General features: G+C 35.3%; 1 protein-coding gene across 1 annotated transcript in view; it reads left to right on the plus strand.

Moving 5' to 3' along the window:
* The window catches only part of PLCG2 (phospholipase C gamma 2), a 152701-nt gene that overhangs the window by 63573 nt on the left and 72532 nt on the right, over positions 1–16596 (plus strand). The window contains exons 4-7 of the mRNA XM_074288225.1: positions 4984–5077; positions 6447–6494; positions 14477–14561; positions 15936–16019. Of these exons, the coding sequence (XP_074144326.1) occupies positions 4984–5077; positions 6447–6494; positions 14477–14561; positions 15936–16019 (311 nt within the window). The remainder of the gene's footprint in view (positions 1–4983; positions 5078–6446; positions 6495–14476; positions 14562–15935; positions 16020–16596) is intronic.

The following is a 16596-nucleotide window of genomic DNA, read 5'->3' on the forward strand; positions in this document are numbered from 1 at the left end:
GAACATAAACAATAAAACACTTTTTTATATAAATAAAGTTAGAGCTAAATAATTGAAGAAATGTTTGTTGTTCATGGGTAGGTAAAGCCAATATGATATTTTAAATGACAATTTAACCTAACTAATCTATTTATCCAATGTCATCTCAATTAAATTAATAAACATTATTTTATTGAGTAAGAAAAAAAATGATAGAGTTCATTTGGAAGAACACAAGGTCAGAAACTAAAGAAACCAGAGGAAAAAAAGATGTAAAGGAAGTAGATTCAGCATACATTAAACTATATTATAAGACAAGAGCATTGTTGAAGTATAAAAAAAGATAATTTCAATTATCTTAAATTAAAATTTTCACGTAAATTTTCATGTGTAAATAAAACTTATATAGCCAAGAACAGAAGGAATATAGAATTAGGGGAAAAAACTTCCACAGACAATCTCTTAGATAGTATATGATTAGATTGGAATATTGTTGTGGAGTAGTAAATGATGAGCTAGTTCATTTAGTAAAACATGAAAAGACTTGAACTTTTGAAGGAAGGTGCTGTCCAACCTTCAGAAAAACAGTTGATAGGAGGAAATAAGCATAATATGGTCTCACATATATGTGTATAAAATGTATATGTAAATATATGTTTATATGCATATATATGTATATATGTAAATATATTTGCAGCCATGCTTAATTGTTGACTTCTTCAGATTGAGGAAAAAGGAAGTAAAAAGTTCTCAGCAGAAAACCCACAAGGAAGCAAAGAAAAGCTGGGAAGCATTGAAACAGTACATAGTGTTTATTATATGGAATTTCTTGAAATGGAAATGCATCATCTTATATTGAATCCTCTCATGGTCTGCTGTGTTCATGGCAATTTTTTTTCTTTTCTCATTTTGTATTTAAGTTTAAAACTTAAAAAAAAATTACCAACAAAAAAAACCCTCCAGCAAAAAATTAGAAACAAAATAGATACTCATTGATTGGAGACTAAACAAAATCATGGCGTGTGAATGTAAGGATTACTGTGCAGTAAGAAATGATGAATGTGTTGAATATAGAGAAACATGGAATTATATAAATGAAATGATGCAGAGTGAAGTAAGCAGAGCAAAGAAAACAGCATCCAGTAACATAATTGGATAGAACTGCTAAAAAGTATCAAAAGTACATACTGCAAAATTACAAAGAATAAGCTGGCTTCAAAGAAGAGATGTGAAAAGGTGTGAGAGGTTCATGAGTTTGGTACATTGTATAACCTTTCAGAAATTTTTTTAATGTATTGATCAGCAATGCTGATTATTCTTTTCTTTTTCTTTAAAAACAGTATTTGTTATATGGGACTCTCTGGGAGATGGTGGGGGAGGAGAATTAGAAAAATTTTAGTGATATAAATAAAATTTTAATTAAAAATGAGCTTTATGGGGCAGTTGGATGGCACAGTGGATAGAGCACCAATCCTGGAGTCAAGGTAACACCTGTGTCCAAATCCTGTCTCAGACACCTAACAAATACTCACTAGCTGTGTGATCTGGGCAAGTCTCTTAACTCTAACTGCCTTGGTAAAAATAAAAAAAGACTCCAGTATGCTGGGTAGATGCCCCTATGGAAGATTTATGTGAGGATATGAGCAAGAATTGCATAGAATGAGGAGTTTTGGATAGATAATGATCTTTTTTTGGTGGAAGATGTATTAATAATGGTAGAATCAGCATTCTGTCATAGTCTCCAAGTATTAGAATATTACTATTACTGGTGCTAAGAATTGACAAGATCCTGTAATAATGTCACATTTAATTGGGAGTCAACACTCTAACAACCTGGAGCCTGTGGAACACACTGACTCTAGAAGAAAATGAAAAGACTTCTAAAGAGCAAAGAAAATAATTGTTATAAAGCACATGCACCTTATTCTTTAGAAGACACTAACCTCAATATACTTATCTAGGATTTTAATTTTTTTGTTGTGTGTAGATGCCTTTTAAATTTTATATATTTATTTCTGAATATACTCCCTGCCTTCTGTCTCTTAATCAGTCTTCTCTTGTAGCAAAGATTAAAAAGCAAACAAAACAAAACAAAACAAAAAAGCACTTAAGTAACACACCCCCAACATGTTGACTGTATCTTGACAGTATTCTACCATGTAGTGTTACATATCTATAGTTCCTCCTTTCTTTTCCCTTGAGCACCCTTCAATAAAGGAAGGAAGTGTATTTTTTTTTTCATTTTTTTCTACAAGAGCAAGTTTGGTTATTCTAATTACATAACATTCACTTTTGTTTTATTGTCCTTTGCTTTTATATTATTACGTCAACTCATGTAAGTCTTCCCATGTTTCTTTGAATTCCTCATTTTTATCATTTTTTTTATGACACAATATATATACTATTATATCCATGAACCACAGGCATTCTTCCTTAATGATAAGATTCTAAATTGAGATTTGGAAGGGATTTTAGAAGTAATTGAGAACAATACTACCATTTTAGAGATGAAGAAATTGAGAGTCAGATTGAGTGATGTGTCCAGGGTACATAAGTAGTAAGTGGTAGATCCAGGTGATTAAGATCTCTTGACTACAAGTTAGATATTCTTTACACTATATAAGGTGGTCTTATGTACCTTCAGTTTGTTTCTAGTTATTTGTTGCTACAAAAAGCGTTTCTAGAAGCTTTTTGGGACTTTTATTTCTGTCTGACTTCCTTGAATGATGTACTTAATTGTGGGATCCCTGAATCAAAAAAAATCACCTTTTTTTTTTTTTTCCCCATCTGATTTCAAAGTGAGGGAAAATAAGGTAACAGATTGGAAGCAGGGAGAATATATTAACGGCAAAAAGAACTCTGAATAAGTATGGGCTCTTAGATGTCATTTACTTGTGATAGCATTAATATGACATTCCAGAAACTGCTTAATAAATTTTAAAAGAGCCATTAATGGGAAATATTAAATTTTATAATTTTATAATGAGCTCCTTCCCACTCTCCACTCAGGTTGTGAAGTCTTGCTGCAGTTTATAGCTGTTCTTTTGGAATAAGCTCTCCTCTGAAGGATCATTTCACCCAATTTTGTGTTTTCATGTAGCTTATTAATAGGAAGACTTCTAACACACCAAAAATATTTTTAATTATTTATTTATTTATTAAATTAATTTTATAATTATAACATTTTTTACAATATTATTCTGTTCTGAATTTCCCCCTCCTTCCCTCCACCACCTCCCCTAGATGGCAGGCATTCCCATACATATTAAATATGTTATAGTATATCCTAGGTACAATATATATGTGCAGAACCGAATTTTGTTGTTATTGTTGTTGCAAAGGAAGAATTGGATTCAGAAGGTAAAAATAACCTGGGGAGAAAAACAAAAAAATGCTAACAGTTTACATTCATTTCCCAGTGTTCCTTCTCTGGGTGTCGCTGATTCTGTCCATCATTGATCAATTGGAATTGGATTAGCTCTTAATCTATGTTGAAGACATTCACTTCCTTCAGAATATATCCTCATAAAGTATCATTGTTGAAGTAACACACCAAATGTTAAAAATTTTAAAAAGACCTTTTGATGCTGAAGGGGGCAGCTTTGAGTTTATCTTGGAAAAACAGATATGTGAAGCAGCTTCTTCCCCAGAATAAAATGTATTCAAATTTAATATTGGCTTGTGTTATCAAACTTGGTAGTAAGGAACATCTAGCATATTAATGGATAATTATGCAAATTAGTCCCTTGCTCCATTACCTCTATTACACTATTACTTAGCTATATAATAGCATAAAAATCCCTAAATATAGACAAAAGAAATCAATCTTAGTCTGCTCTCTCCCACTGACTTGTGATTCTGGATTAGTCATCTCTCTTCCCTGAACCTTGATTTACTCATTTATAAAATGTAGCTAAGTGGTACAGTGGAACGAGTACTCAGCCTGGAGGCAGGAAGACTCATCTTTCTGAGTTACATCTGATTCTCAGATATTAGCACAGTGATCCTGGGCAAGTCAGTTAACCCTCTTTGCCTCATCTGTAAAATGAGCTGGAGAAGAGATGGCAAACCATTCCAGTATCTCTTCTAAGAAAACCCCCATTGAGGTCATGAAGAGCCGGATATGATTGAAACAACAAAAAATGAAAGGGTTGGACAGGATGATCTCTAGACCTTTCCCATCATGGATAATTACAGTGACAGCCTTGATGCAGCCTTATTTCTAATGACTGAACCATTTTTACCTCAGAAATCCAAAGGATCTATGACTTATTGGGTATTCCTTCTACTGATGTAAATTAATTATAATAGAATTTTAATTAATAATATCATGAATTTCTATGGTGTCAACATTTATCAGGTAGTCATGAATTCCAATTTTCTAGTATTCAGCCTCTCACTTGCACAAGAATGTAGTTGTTTTTTTTTTTTTTTTTACTTTGGGTTGGTGGAATGCTAGAGACTTCATAGCTATTAAGAGGAGAGGGAAATGGGATTCTCACTGCTCTGGGTTTTGGTTCCTGAGAAACTATTGTTGGGGATGGATATATAACTTCTCTTGGGCTGTCTCATAATATTTGAAATGAAGATAATAATAAATTAGGCTCTTTTGGCTTGTTGAAAGTTATTGACATGTTTAGGGATGATTTCCTGGTGCTTATTCTATAAGAAAAATTAGAGTAAATAGGAGAAGGTAGTTTGTTGGAGGCTGGGATGGGGTCATTGTCTTGCATTTGACCAAGGTCACACAGCAGTCTGTGTCAGAGCATTGATGAAAATCCAAGTCTCCTGACTCCAAATTCACTGCCCTTCCAGCTGTGGCATTTAGTTTGCTTTCATTCCATTTGCTGAATCTTTAGCCCTTTATTGTATATTTTTATGGACTGGGGAATATAGTTTGAATTTTTTTTTTTTTTTTTTTTTGTCTATATCATGTTCATTGTTAAATGAACTGAGCTACTCATCAGGCATTCTGTGTAACAGTTCCTCTCTTCATCTTTTCAGTGGACTCCAAAGAAGATGCTAATAAATGGCTTTGTGGCTTGACAATTTTGCACCAAGAAGCTCAGAGTGCCTCAACACCAGCTATTATTGAGAGGTATTTGGTCTTTTCCTTTTTCTTCTGATTATTTTAGAGTGTTTGGGGAAATTGTTATGTAGAAGAGAAATTCAAACCCACCTACTTGAATCCATATTACTTTCAAATTATATACAACAGTTATATTTTATCCACAAACTGTTGTGGTCAATTTGGTTCTTTGTGGAATCAGACTCAAGATTTCATTGGTAAAAAAAACTCCAAAGAAACGACACTGTTTATCAGTGTAGATCAGTGTTCACGTTGCAACATAGATGCTTAGAAAGTCATCTCTAGGCAACCAAGGATTTAAGTCAATCACAGCCAGTATTTGTCAAGGACAACACTTTAATCCAGATCTTTCTAAATCTAACGTTCTTTCTGTCCCATCCACCATATGGTCACTAATCATTAAAATATGGAGAGAACAAAACACTTGAATAACATATAATGGGAAAAATGGCAATTCAATATAAGATTCGTCTAAGAATTGAAATGACAACATTAATCAGCAAAGAAATTCAAGTCCCCTTGGTTCTGAGGGATCCATTGTGTGATTTTGTAGATTAAAGTCTGAAACTTTCAGTCTCAAAACTTAATGTTTGTGTGCAAAGATTAAAAAAGTTCATTTGAAGCATATTAAATTTATACCATCTTTTAATCAGTTTAACTTCATTTGAGTGATTCATAGAAACTTAGAGAGGGAAGGGACCTAATAGTCAACCTAGTTTAGTCTCATAACCTATAGCATTTCATTCAGGTTATTATCCTATTAGTCTTTGAATGCCCTTAGGTATGAAGAGCTTACTCTTTTGTAAGGCAACCCATTTTGTCAGTGAACAGCAACAATTGTTAGGAAATGCCTCAATTTGAGCCAAAATGTATCTCCCTGTTCCTTCCATCCATTTCTCCCAGATCTTCTCTCTGGGGCTACATAGAATGTCTAATCTGTTTCCAGATATGTGAAATCAGTTATAAATCTCTCTCTAAGCCTCCTCTTTTCTAGGCTAAACATCTTTCTTCCTTCAGCCAGTCCTCTTAGGGTCATTTTTCTATCTTTAACCTCTTCTGATCATATTCCTCTGAACATATTGTTGAAGACTCCAGTTGGGATTTAACCAGGACAGAGGACAACAGGATTCATTTATTTATTCTAGATGCTAAGCATTTCTTAAGATATCCCTAAACTGTGAAAAGATATTTGTAGCTAAAAGATTCCTTGAAGAAGTAGAGTTCAGTAAAGAAAGGTCTGGGAATGACACAATTAGTTTCCTGTCCTAACTCAGGACAGAATTGGCTTCTTGTTCTAAATAGTTAAATGAATGTGGGTGAGTTTTTTGCTATTTTCATAATTTTTTGTCTCTCTCTCTCTCTTTTTTTTTCCTTCTAGCTGGCTAAGAAAGCAAATTTATTCTGTAGATCAAACTCGGAGAAACAGGTAAGAATGTTTTATAGTTTATTTTCTGGTTCACTTGAATTCTAATTCTTATTTCACATATTAAAGAACAAAAATATTTTGTGGAGAGGAAAATATTAGGCATGCATCATCACTAGAGATAGAGCCTGAGGATGATTTCTATTTCTTTTCTTTTTTCTTTTTTAAAATAGATAATTACTATTTTTTAAGGCTCTTCTTCACAAATGCCTTTCTTTAAGAATTCATTAATACTTGAAGGCACTGCCAATGGAACACAAGATCTCCTAGGTTCTACAGAGCTGGACAAGTGCAAACTTTAGGTACAGGTATTGGTCATTGTTACTGTCAAAGGTCCTAATAAAGATAAAAGAATGTGAGGTTCTAACTAAACCCAACTCTCTTTCAAACTACCTCAAGGACTACAAAAATTCTGCTAAATAATACAGGATATTAGCAAACAGAAGAGATAAAGGAAAGAAAAATTTGGTAAAATAATCCCCATTTAAATAAAAGCCCAACTTAGCTCAGGAAGACAGTTCATCAAAGGGTTAATCACCAATGAATGGATTTTTTTTTTTTTTTTTTTTTTTTTTTTTTTTTTTTTTGGTAGCAACCTTAGTTGTCTGCTGAGATCTTTAGGGTCAGTAGTCTTTGTTAGAAGGAGTGTGGGCACCAATTAAGGGGCAGATATTTTGAAATATCATAATTGAAAAGTAAATAGACTCTTTGGATTTAAATCTTACCACTAATGTTTACTACCTGTATAAATTTGTGGAAGTCACTTAATTTCCTTTGATCTTAAGTTCTTTACTTGTAAAAGGGGATTTAATTAGATGGTTTTTCAAGCCCCTTATAACTCTAAATCTATTATTCCTGTGACTCTGTGGTGCAAGGGGACCCCTTTATAATAGAAATATTTAGTTTGTTTTGACCTAACTTAGATGCCAAAATTCTACTGCTGGCAAAGGAAGAAGCTTTCTATTATAAAGGAGTTTACATTTTATTATGTTTTCTAGAGTTTAGGATTTCCTCGATAATCTTTGGTTCTCTGGTTTCCTGGAGCTGGTTCTCTTTTCATTTATATATTGGGAGAGAGCTAAGGTAGCAGGTCTCATTTTCCCTTTATAGCAAATCAGTTGTTTTTTGCATCAGCGAGGAGAGTTATTGCTTTGATTCTCTTTGTAAGGAGTTGGTCAGTTTGGTTTTCAGGTTTCATCTCTTGCTATCCTTAAAAGAATTTTGGTCCGATTCTTGTTGTACAGCAAAACAACTGTTTGGACGTGTATACTGTATTTAATATACATGTATATTATATTTAATTTATACTCTAACATATTTAACATGTATTGGTCAACCTGCCATGGGGGAGGGGGGGAGGAAGGAGGGGAAAAATTAGAACAAAAGGTTTGGCAATTGTCAATGTTGTGAAATTACCCATGCATATATCTGGTAAATAAAAACTATTAAAATAAAATAAAAAAAAAGAATTTTGATTTATTCAAATGCTTTGGGAACATCAAGGCATTTACAAGTTCAATTGGCAACCTGTGCCTTTGAAATCAAGGTCACTGTATTATTCCATGATTGTTTTTTCCGTGTTGGTGACTTGTGAGCTGTGAACAAAACTGAGAAATTCTGGTCTCTGGTCTCTCAGTCTTGGGTGGCCCAGGATTGTGATTTGGTGCTATTTGCCACAATGGCTCAACGACATGAATTTTCCCCCAGTATTAAGGTCCTGCAGATATTTCTCTATTCTGTGTCCAACTTTCTTTTTTAGGGCTAGGTTAAAGTCACTACTACCTCTCAGTCTACATTTTTTTCTAAAATATCTCATTTTTAAAATCTCTTAATTTTTCTTCAGAACCCAGATATATCGCTTTTATTCAATCATCATTGACTACCATCTCCACCCTAACCAGCAGTAATCCTATCTCTCTGAGCTGTCATGAAACTACTTCTTCCTACCTTAGCAGTCTTTTTGCACATTACTCCTCTCCAACACTAGTCTTCTTAAATTTCCTCCTACAAGAAATTTCATATTCTATGCCGTGGAATGCCTCATCTTCAGCAAGCAGCCTTTCTGAGTTCCCTTTACTGCTAGTGCCTTCCCTCTCAGATTACCTTCAGTTTATCCTCTGTGTGTTTATGTGTTCTACGTGTTTTTTTTTTTTTTTCCTAATATCTTCTCCATCAAACTGTGAGCTCCCTGAGGGCAATAACTGTTTCATCTTTCTTTGTATGCTTTGCCCTTAGCACAATGCTTGGCATATAGTAGATATTTGTTGTTGTTCTTTATCCTATCTTTTTAAAAATGTTTAAAATTTAAAATTTTAATAGCATTTTATTTTCAAAATATATGCAAAGATAATTTTCAGCATTCTCCCTTGCAAAACCTTGTATTCCAAATTTTTTCTCCCTCCTTTCCTCTCATCCCATCTCCTAGACAGCGAGTAATGCAATATATGTTAAACTGGTGCAATTCTTCTGTTCTTATTTCCACGATTATCATGTTGCACAAGAAAAATCAGATCAAAAAGGAAAAAAATGAGAGAGGAAACAAAAAGCAAGTAAACAACAACAAAAAGGTGAAAATACTATGTTCTCATAATATTCCATAACATTCATATACCATAACTTATTCAGCTACTCCCCTAGCTGATGGACATCTGCTCATATTCCAGTACCTTGCCACTACAAAAAAGACTGCTACCAACATTTTTGCACATGTGGATTCTTTTCCTTTTTTAATGATCTCTTTGGAACACAGGCTTACACTGCTGGATCAAAGGGTATGTACAGTTTGATAACTCTTTGAGCATATTCCAAATTGTTCTCCAGAATGGTTGGATCCATTCACAGTTCCACAAATAATGCATCAGTGTCTCAGTTTTCCCACATCCTCTCCAACATTCATTATTATCTTTTCCTGTTATTTTAGCCAATCTGACAGGTGTGTAGTGGTATCTCAGAGTTGCCTTAATTTGCATTTCTCTGATCAGTAGCTCAAACTTCCTTTTTTGAAGAGGACCAATGACAGTGCAAGGGTGATGTCTTGACTTGCTCATAAATTGTGTTTAAATGAGGCAGACTGTGCAAAGTTATTATCTTCACTCTCTCCTCCATGGTCATGAATGTCCAATGGCAAGACTAGATGACTTGAGATGCCATGGATAACCTTGAGCTTTCTAAATTAATATCTTTCCCAGGTTTCAGTTTTTCTGAAGCCATACCCATTCAATGACTAAAAGTCTCACTTAATTACTTGTTTCATAAATGTTTGTTGACTTAATTTGACTCTATCAAGAAGCACTAGGCCTTGTAGTAATAAGCTCTCAATCAATACTAGCGTCATATGAATTTGATGAAAAACTTTTGTAGGCTGTCAAATATTGCACAATAATACTCACTTTATCTTGGACTGTTCCTGTGATTTCAGAAGTTTAAGGAGCTTCCACTGAATAACCTCTCTACTATTGAAGGTCTGCCTCTGTCCTGTCATTTCCTTTTAAAAAAAAAACTGCCTATGGAATAAGGAGGTTAAGTGACGTTCTTGTGTTGGAGAATGAAAAAAAGCAACAACAAAAAAGCTTGAGTTCCTTGCAGCTTGATTGTCTTGACTCAGAATTGACTCAGAAACCTAAGTTGAGAACTTTATGTAATTTCCCTAGTGTCTTTTTTTTTTTTTTTTTCTTCAAGGCTCTATATTCTGAGAGTTTGAATAGGGGAGGGACCTGTTCAGACTTCTGCTATGGAATGTGATTTGGAGTGGGTAGAGACTTGACATTATTGGATAATTAGGAGATTATTGTAATAATCTAGGCAGGAGTTTTTATGAGGGTCTGAACTGGAGGAGGAGTGGTTTTGTTAGTGGATGGAAGATGTCACTGCATTTCTTATACTTATTTTGTTCTGAAGGTGATTGAAAATTGGAAGCATCCCCTTTTTCTCCATTTAACAGCAAAACTGAATAATTTAGTGTTGCATTAGGGCAAGGTGTTTTCTCAGAAAGTGACAGTGTTTTGTCAGCAATTCATGGGGGCAGCTGATTGGGTTGGAAGTTGAGAAAGACAGGTTAAGGGAAAGAACAGTTCTTAGATCTTAGTTTTTGTAAAATTTACCCTTAACTGGGAGCAACAAAGGGGATTGAGAGCTGTTCTCAGGTGGCATATGGTAAATAATCCCAATGGAAAAATAGAAGAATAGGACATTAAGAGGATGTTTTGTTGGTTAATGAGGTAGTATGAGGTTGTCAGTGGTCTATTGGACTAGTTAGGGGGAATTTATGGGAACGTGAGTTTGAAGCCCACCCCAGATGCATATTAGTTGTGTGACTTTAGATAAGTCATTTTCACTACCTCAGAATTTTTATCTATAACATGGGATTATTTAATACCATTCATCTCACCTGACTTTTGAGGATAAAATAAGATTTTTATATATATTTAAGGTGTTTAAAAATTTTTAAAGCTATAATCTTTATGGGATGCTATAATTTTATGACTTGCTTCCCATGTAGTGACATGACTGATTTCTTGAAAAGAGAAGACAAATTGAATTAAGTTTCCTTATTTTGTTATCAGATCACTTCCACACCTGTCCTCCCCATTCCCTGGCAGAATGATCTGGTGTTAGGTGCCTCACTGGGAAATATCTCAGCTATTTGAGTTTTTAAAAATTTAAATTTTATTTCAAAGTTGGGGAAATACTAGCCCCTTAACCTTGCTTGGGTTTCTAGAGAGCCAGAAGGAATGGCCAACTCAAATGACATCTTCTAGGTGAATTTATATTCTTTTATTCCGTAGCTGAAGTGGGTTAAAAGTAGAGAGAAAAGAATGAATGGACTTACAATAAAAATAGAGAAGAAAAACAATTATAATTTTTAATTTGTAATATTGGTGGGTAAAACATGATTAGAATCAAAACATTCTTGTTGACAATGGAAAAAATTCACATTGTCTGAAAAATAGAGGCAAAAGATTTTCTGTCTTGTTTTTCTCCTTGATTTGTGGTAGGAACAGATGAGATAATGGCTCTTTCATGAAAAATATGGAGAAAGAATGGAGTTCTGGGCAGATGTGATTGTCTGGTAACCTTCTCCTCCCAACCTCCCATTTTCTCACAAGTTCAGTATGTATGCAGAATGGTGATGTTTGCCTAATACCCAGGGCTGCTTCAGGCTGCATTAGGAAAGACACAGAATCTAGAATGAAAGAAATTGTGGGGCTATTCTGTCTAACTGGACTCTGGCAAACACACTTTAAGAAGGCTATTTGGATGTTGAGGAATTTTACTATGATATGGTGGACATGCTTCTCCCTCTCTAACCCTGAGCAAGCCATGTAACTTCTCTACATTTCAGTTTTCTCAAGTGTACAACTTAGACTTGATAGAGTACATAGAATGCTGAACCTGGACCTAGGAAAACTTGAGTTTGAATCAAGTTTCAGATACCAGCTATATGACTCTGGGCAAGGCATTTAACCTGTCTGCCTTAGTTTTCTCATCTGCAAAGTGGCATTCTCCATCTTTTCATCTTTTTCTGGCCAAATGTTTCTAGTTACTTCAACCATTCTTTATATGACATTGTTTTAGTTGCTCTGTTTTTGTTGTTATCCTTTTCTGGAAATGAGTCCCAATTTGTTCATAATCCCTCCCCCTTCCCCACTCCCCATCCTCATGTGCTCAGAACTGAATACAGTCCTTTAGGTATGTTCTGGATCTACTTATAACCATAGAATCTCAGAGTTGGAAGTGACCTTTAGGAGTACCTAGTCCTGTGACTGCGCAAGAACCTTTGTATAAGTTATCTTTGATAAGTGCTTATCACTTATAAGTGGGGCAATGGAAGTCACTAGTACCTGTCCAAAGAATTGAATTCCATTTTTGCATATTTTTAATCCCTGAGCTTTTCTGCCTCTGTAATGTCTTTAAGACCAAGAAGAATTAATTTAATTCCACATATATAATAACTCTTGCATTCAGCTATTTTCATCTTTCCTTCTCTTGCCTCTAGTCCATGCTGGTATTTCCCCAGTAACTCTGATTGTAACTTCTATAGAAGCCCCGTATTCTAGTGTTAGGTTCCAGGTTCACTCCTCCAGATTCAAGTATAGTCACTTCTGTTACCTTCTTGTGATCTGTAATGACCTAACCTGTGCCTACTGGGTCTTTCTCCTTGCCCCATTTTGACCCAGACGGATTCTCTCTGGCTTCTAGAGCTCCCACACTACACTAGCTGCTAGGGCCATCTTGTTCTCTGACTTGTTACAGATGTTAATCACTTTGCTTTCCTTGGTAGTTCATCCATATTTGGACTTAACTAGATAAAGTATGGGTTGGTTCTAGACTGTCTTTTGCCTGTTTTCTTCCCTGTTTCATGTTGACAATGATTAATGGGGCACTATGCTAAGTACTTTATAGATATTATCTCATTTGGTCCTGAGGGCAAATACTCTGTCTTTTTGCATTTCTTCCCATGCACATGGTAAGTACTTGGTGAAAATTTATGGATAGATTTTTCCCTCATGCAGAAGGATCCAACACAGTGGTTATGTGAATATACCTAACTTGGGTTGTCTCATCAGGACAAGGATCATAGAACTTTGGAAATATGGAAGTAGGCAAGTTTTATGGAGCACAAGTCTTTAATCCAAATTTAATACAAGTCCAAGTCACAGCAGATTGATTTCACACAATTAAGTCCTGGTTGCTATGACTTAGATAAAAATGACATGCTTATGCTTTCATTAAATATAATAGTTTTGTCAAAATCCATCTAATATCACCTGGCTTGGTGTTAAAATTGCCTTTTTGCACTCCCTCCCTCATTTCTGCCAATTTATCTTTCATTCCTAACACATAACAGAAAGGAAAGCCTTTGTCTTATGGATAATGCCATTAACCATCAGAGTGCCAACTGATAGTAAGCACTAAATACTTGTTGACTGACAAGGAAACCGTGGCCAACAGTGCATTCTACATTTCACCTTTCTGTGAAGAGGAGGAATATGTGTTCCATCATTTGTTCTAAGGGACCAAGATTTTTCATTGCAGTTAATCTTAGCTGTTTTATGTTATTTTCATATATGCTATCGTGGTTATTGCATGTATTGTTCTCTTGGTTTTGGTTTCTTTGCTTTGTTCATACCCAGCTTATTTGATAGACCAATACTACTACTGGGTGTATACCTATATATGTACCTATCTATATATCTGTCTATATATCTATATCTACTCAAAGATATAAATACGTTCACTCAATGATAGGCTTCACATATAAATGATTTTTTTTCATAATAGTGTTCTTAATGGTGACAAAATTGGAAACAAAACAAATTTACATTAATTGGAGAATGGTAATAAATGTGAAGAAACAGTATTTATCATAAAGAAATGACAATGCTACTATTCTATGAGGTGCTAAGATGACACACGAGGTCTTATGGCTGATTGGAAATGTAGGTCAGGAACTCAAGCGAGAGATTCTGGCCAGAGACAAATGCATTTTATTGATATTTGATTCCCTGGCCAGATCAGATCACCAAAGGAAAGAATGCACCAAAATATCTATCTATCTATATACATATCTATATCTATATATTTGGGGTCTAACTTGCTTGGGATATAGCAAGATTAAATAAAAGTTTTTTAAGAGTAGAAGAGACTTGAATATGATAATAATAATAACACGATAATAGCTTATATTTATATAATGCCTACTTATGCCAAGGACTATGCAAAGCACTTTACAAATATTATCTCATTTAATCCTAAGAGTTGGGACTATATCCTGTATCATCTTGCATACATCACCATGCCTAAGACATGTTATTTTGTACTTGGCAAAAGTTTATTAACTGATTTTTCCCTCATGGAAAAGGCACAAACACCGTAATTATATAAAAGACCCAAATTGGCTGTCAGTCAGGATCAAGGGTGAAATAGTGTCCTTGGAGAGGGGGTGTGGGAAGCTTGCTAAGGTGCTTCCCTCTGTTTCTTTTCAGTATCAGCTTCAGAGAACTGAAGACCATTCTTCCGTTAGTAAACTTCAAAGTGAGCAGCGCCAAGTTCCTGAAAGACAAATTCCTGGTAAGTGATGGAGCTGTCTTCCCAATTTGCTGAACTTGTGGTGAACGTTTTGCCTGGGGTGACCCTCCTGCTCCTGCTTCCAGAGGCCTTGGGCTCACACTCAGACTGCTTGTAAAATAAAAGGCCTCTTTGGTTCTTGATTGATTTTCTGTCTCTGCCCTGAAATGCCTCAGAGAAACTTCAGTGTGTGGGGGAATTTGCTCTGAGAGCACAGTGGTCACTGGGCTGTTTCAACCTGGGCTTCTTATTTCCCCCTTTCTGGGCTATTCTGGCCTGCATTCTGGACCTCATTTGCTTTATTTTTTGCAAAAACATTCTTCTGAAAGCAATGAAATAATGATGAAGCATCACTCTACCTGTGCAACCTTAGGAGCTGTGCAGCCAGTGAGACCGAGTTCTCTCATCTACTTCTATGAAGCTCCAGCATTAGGCTGATCTCAGTGGGACTTAGTGAGCTATATCGGCTCAGCCATAGAAATTCTTTCACATAAATGGTCAGCTAAGTAAGTAAGCTAAGTAAGCTCATATCAAACCTGGGCTCGAGAAGTTTCAGTGGCTCTCCATTGCTGAAAAATTAAAAAACAAACTTCTATCTTTTTAACATTGAAAGCCCTATATAATTTGGCTCCAGTCTCTCTTTCCAGGTGATTACACAATACTCATTTTTCTTTCAAATACTTTACTATCCAGCAAACTGTCCATTTTCCATGTCTGTGATTTTGCCCCATTACCGTTGCCTGGAATGCTGCCCTTTCCCATCTTTTTGATACTCCTATCTCATTTGGAGGTTCATCTCAAATGCCACCTGACATAAGAGGCCCTTCCTAATTTTCATTCTCCTACCATCACAATTATTTTGTTTTGATTTTAAATATTTTTAGCATTTACTTATATGTGCTCATTTTGTCTCCTCACCCTAGTGGGATGTAAACTCATTCTGACTAGGGACTATTTCATTTGTCTTTGCATCCTGAGGACTGTGTATAGTAACAAGTATATAGTTGCTGCCTAATTAATACACGATAATTTGATAATTGAATTAAATTTTACTTGATCAAAGGACTCCTGGTACAATTTCCTCTCTGAGGCGGGAGAGGGATAGGAGAAGGACCCCTTCTTATAAATGATGTCTGCAGCCTTCTAAACTCTGGACCTGGAGAGACTACACAATGAATATAGCCTCTCCCTGGATTCTTCCCCTGGGAGCAGGGGGCAGCTTCTGTCCTGCTCATTAATGATGGGGGCAGGTTCAGCTCAGGTCAACTGGTTAGTGTGACCATGGTCACCTAACCTAAGCTTTGTTGTCAGGTTAGAGGGGCTATTGTGTTTGAGGTGGGATCTAGACTGACGGCTTCTATTGCTTTTCCTTCATAGGAAATAGGTGCCTACAAGGATGAACTCAGCTTTGAACAGTTCCACTTATTCTACAAAAAGATGATGTTTGAGCAACAGAAATCAGTAAGAACAGACATAATTTGAATAATCCCATTATGTTTTTCCTTTAGTTCTCATTTTAAATTATCTTTTTTACATGAAGGCATGGAGGAAGGATTACTTGAATTGGAGCAGGGCTGGTCTGGGCTAAGTACTATCTAATCAAAGAGAGCTAGGTGATCTGAGACTCATTTGTGTACTCTGTGAAACTTATTTCCCCCAAACTAATGATAGAGCATTAGCATTGTGCTAGTCACTAATGTAAGGTACCAGGACTATTGGGCTTAGTGAAAGGCTGATGGAAATTGTTTATATAAAAGTAGAAGTTTTGTTTAAGAAAGTTTGTGTGTGTATGTGCATGTGATATATGTTATATAGATAAATATACAGCTAAATGTGTTTAACCGAGAGGCTGCATAGCCTAGTGATTGATAGACTTGTTTTGGAGCCAGTCTTGTCTCAGGCTCTGTGTGATCAAGGCCAAATCACTTCTCAGATTAAATTTTCAGTGGATCCATTCAGGACAATGCCGTGATTTTCTTTAATTTCATTAAGCAGCACATAAAGAGAAACAAAGTGAATAAACAATGATAATGATCCA

The sequence above is a fragment of the Sminthopsis crassicaudata genome, chromosome 2 (assembly GCF_048593235.1).
Source record: "Sminthopsis crassicaudata isolate SCR6 chromosome 2, ASM4859323v1, whole genome shotgun sequence".
NCBI classification, from domain to species: domain Eukaryota; kingdom Metazoa; phylum Chordata; class Mammalia; order Dasyuromorphia; family Dasyuridae; genus Sminthopsis; species Sminthopsis crassicaudata.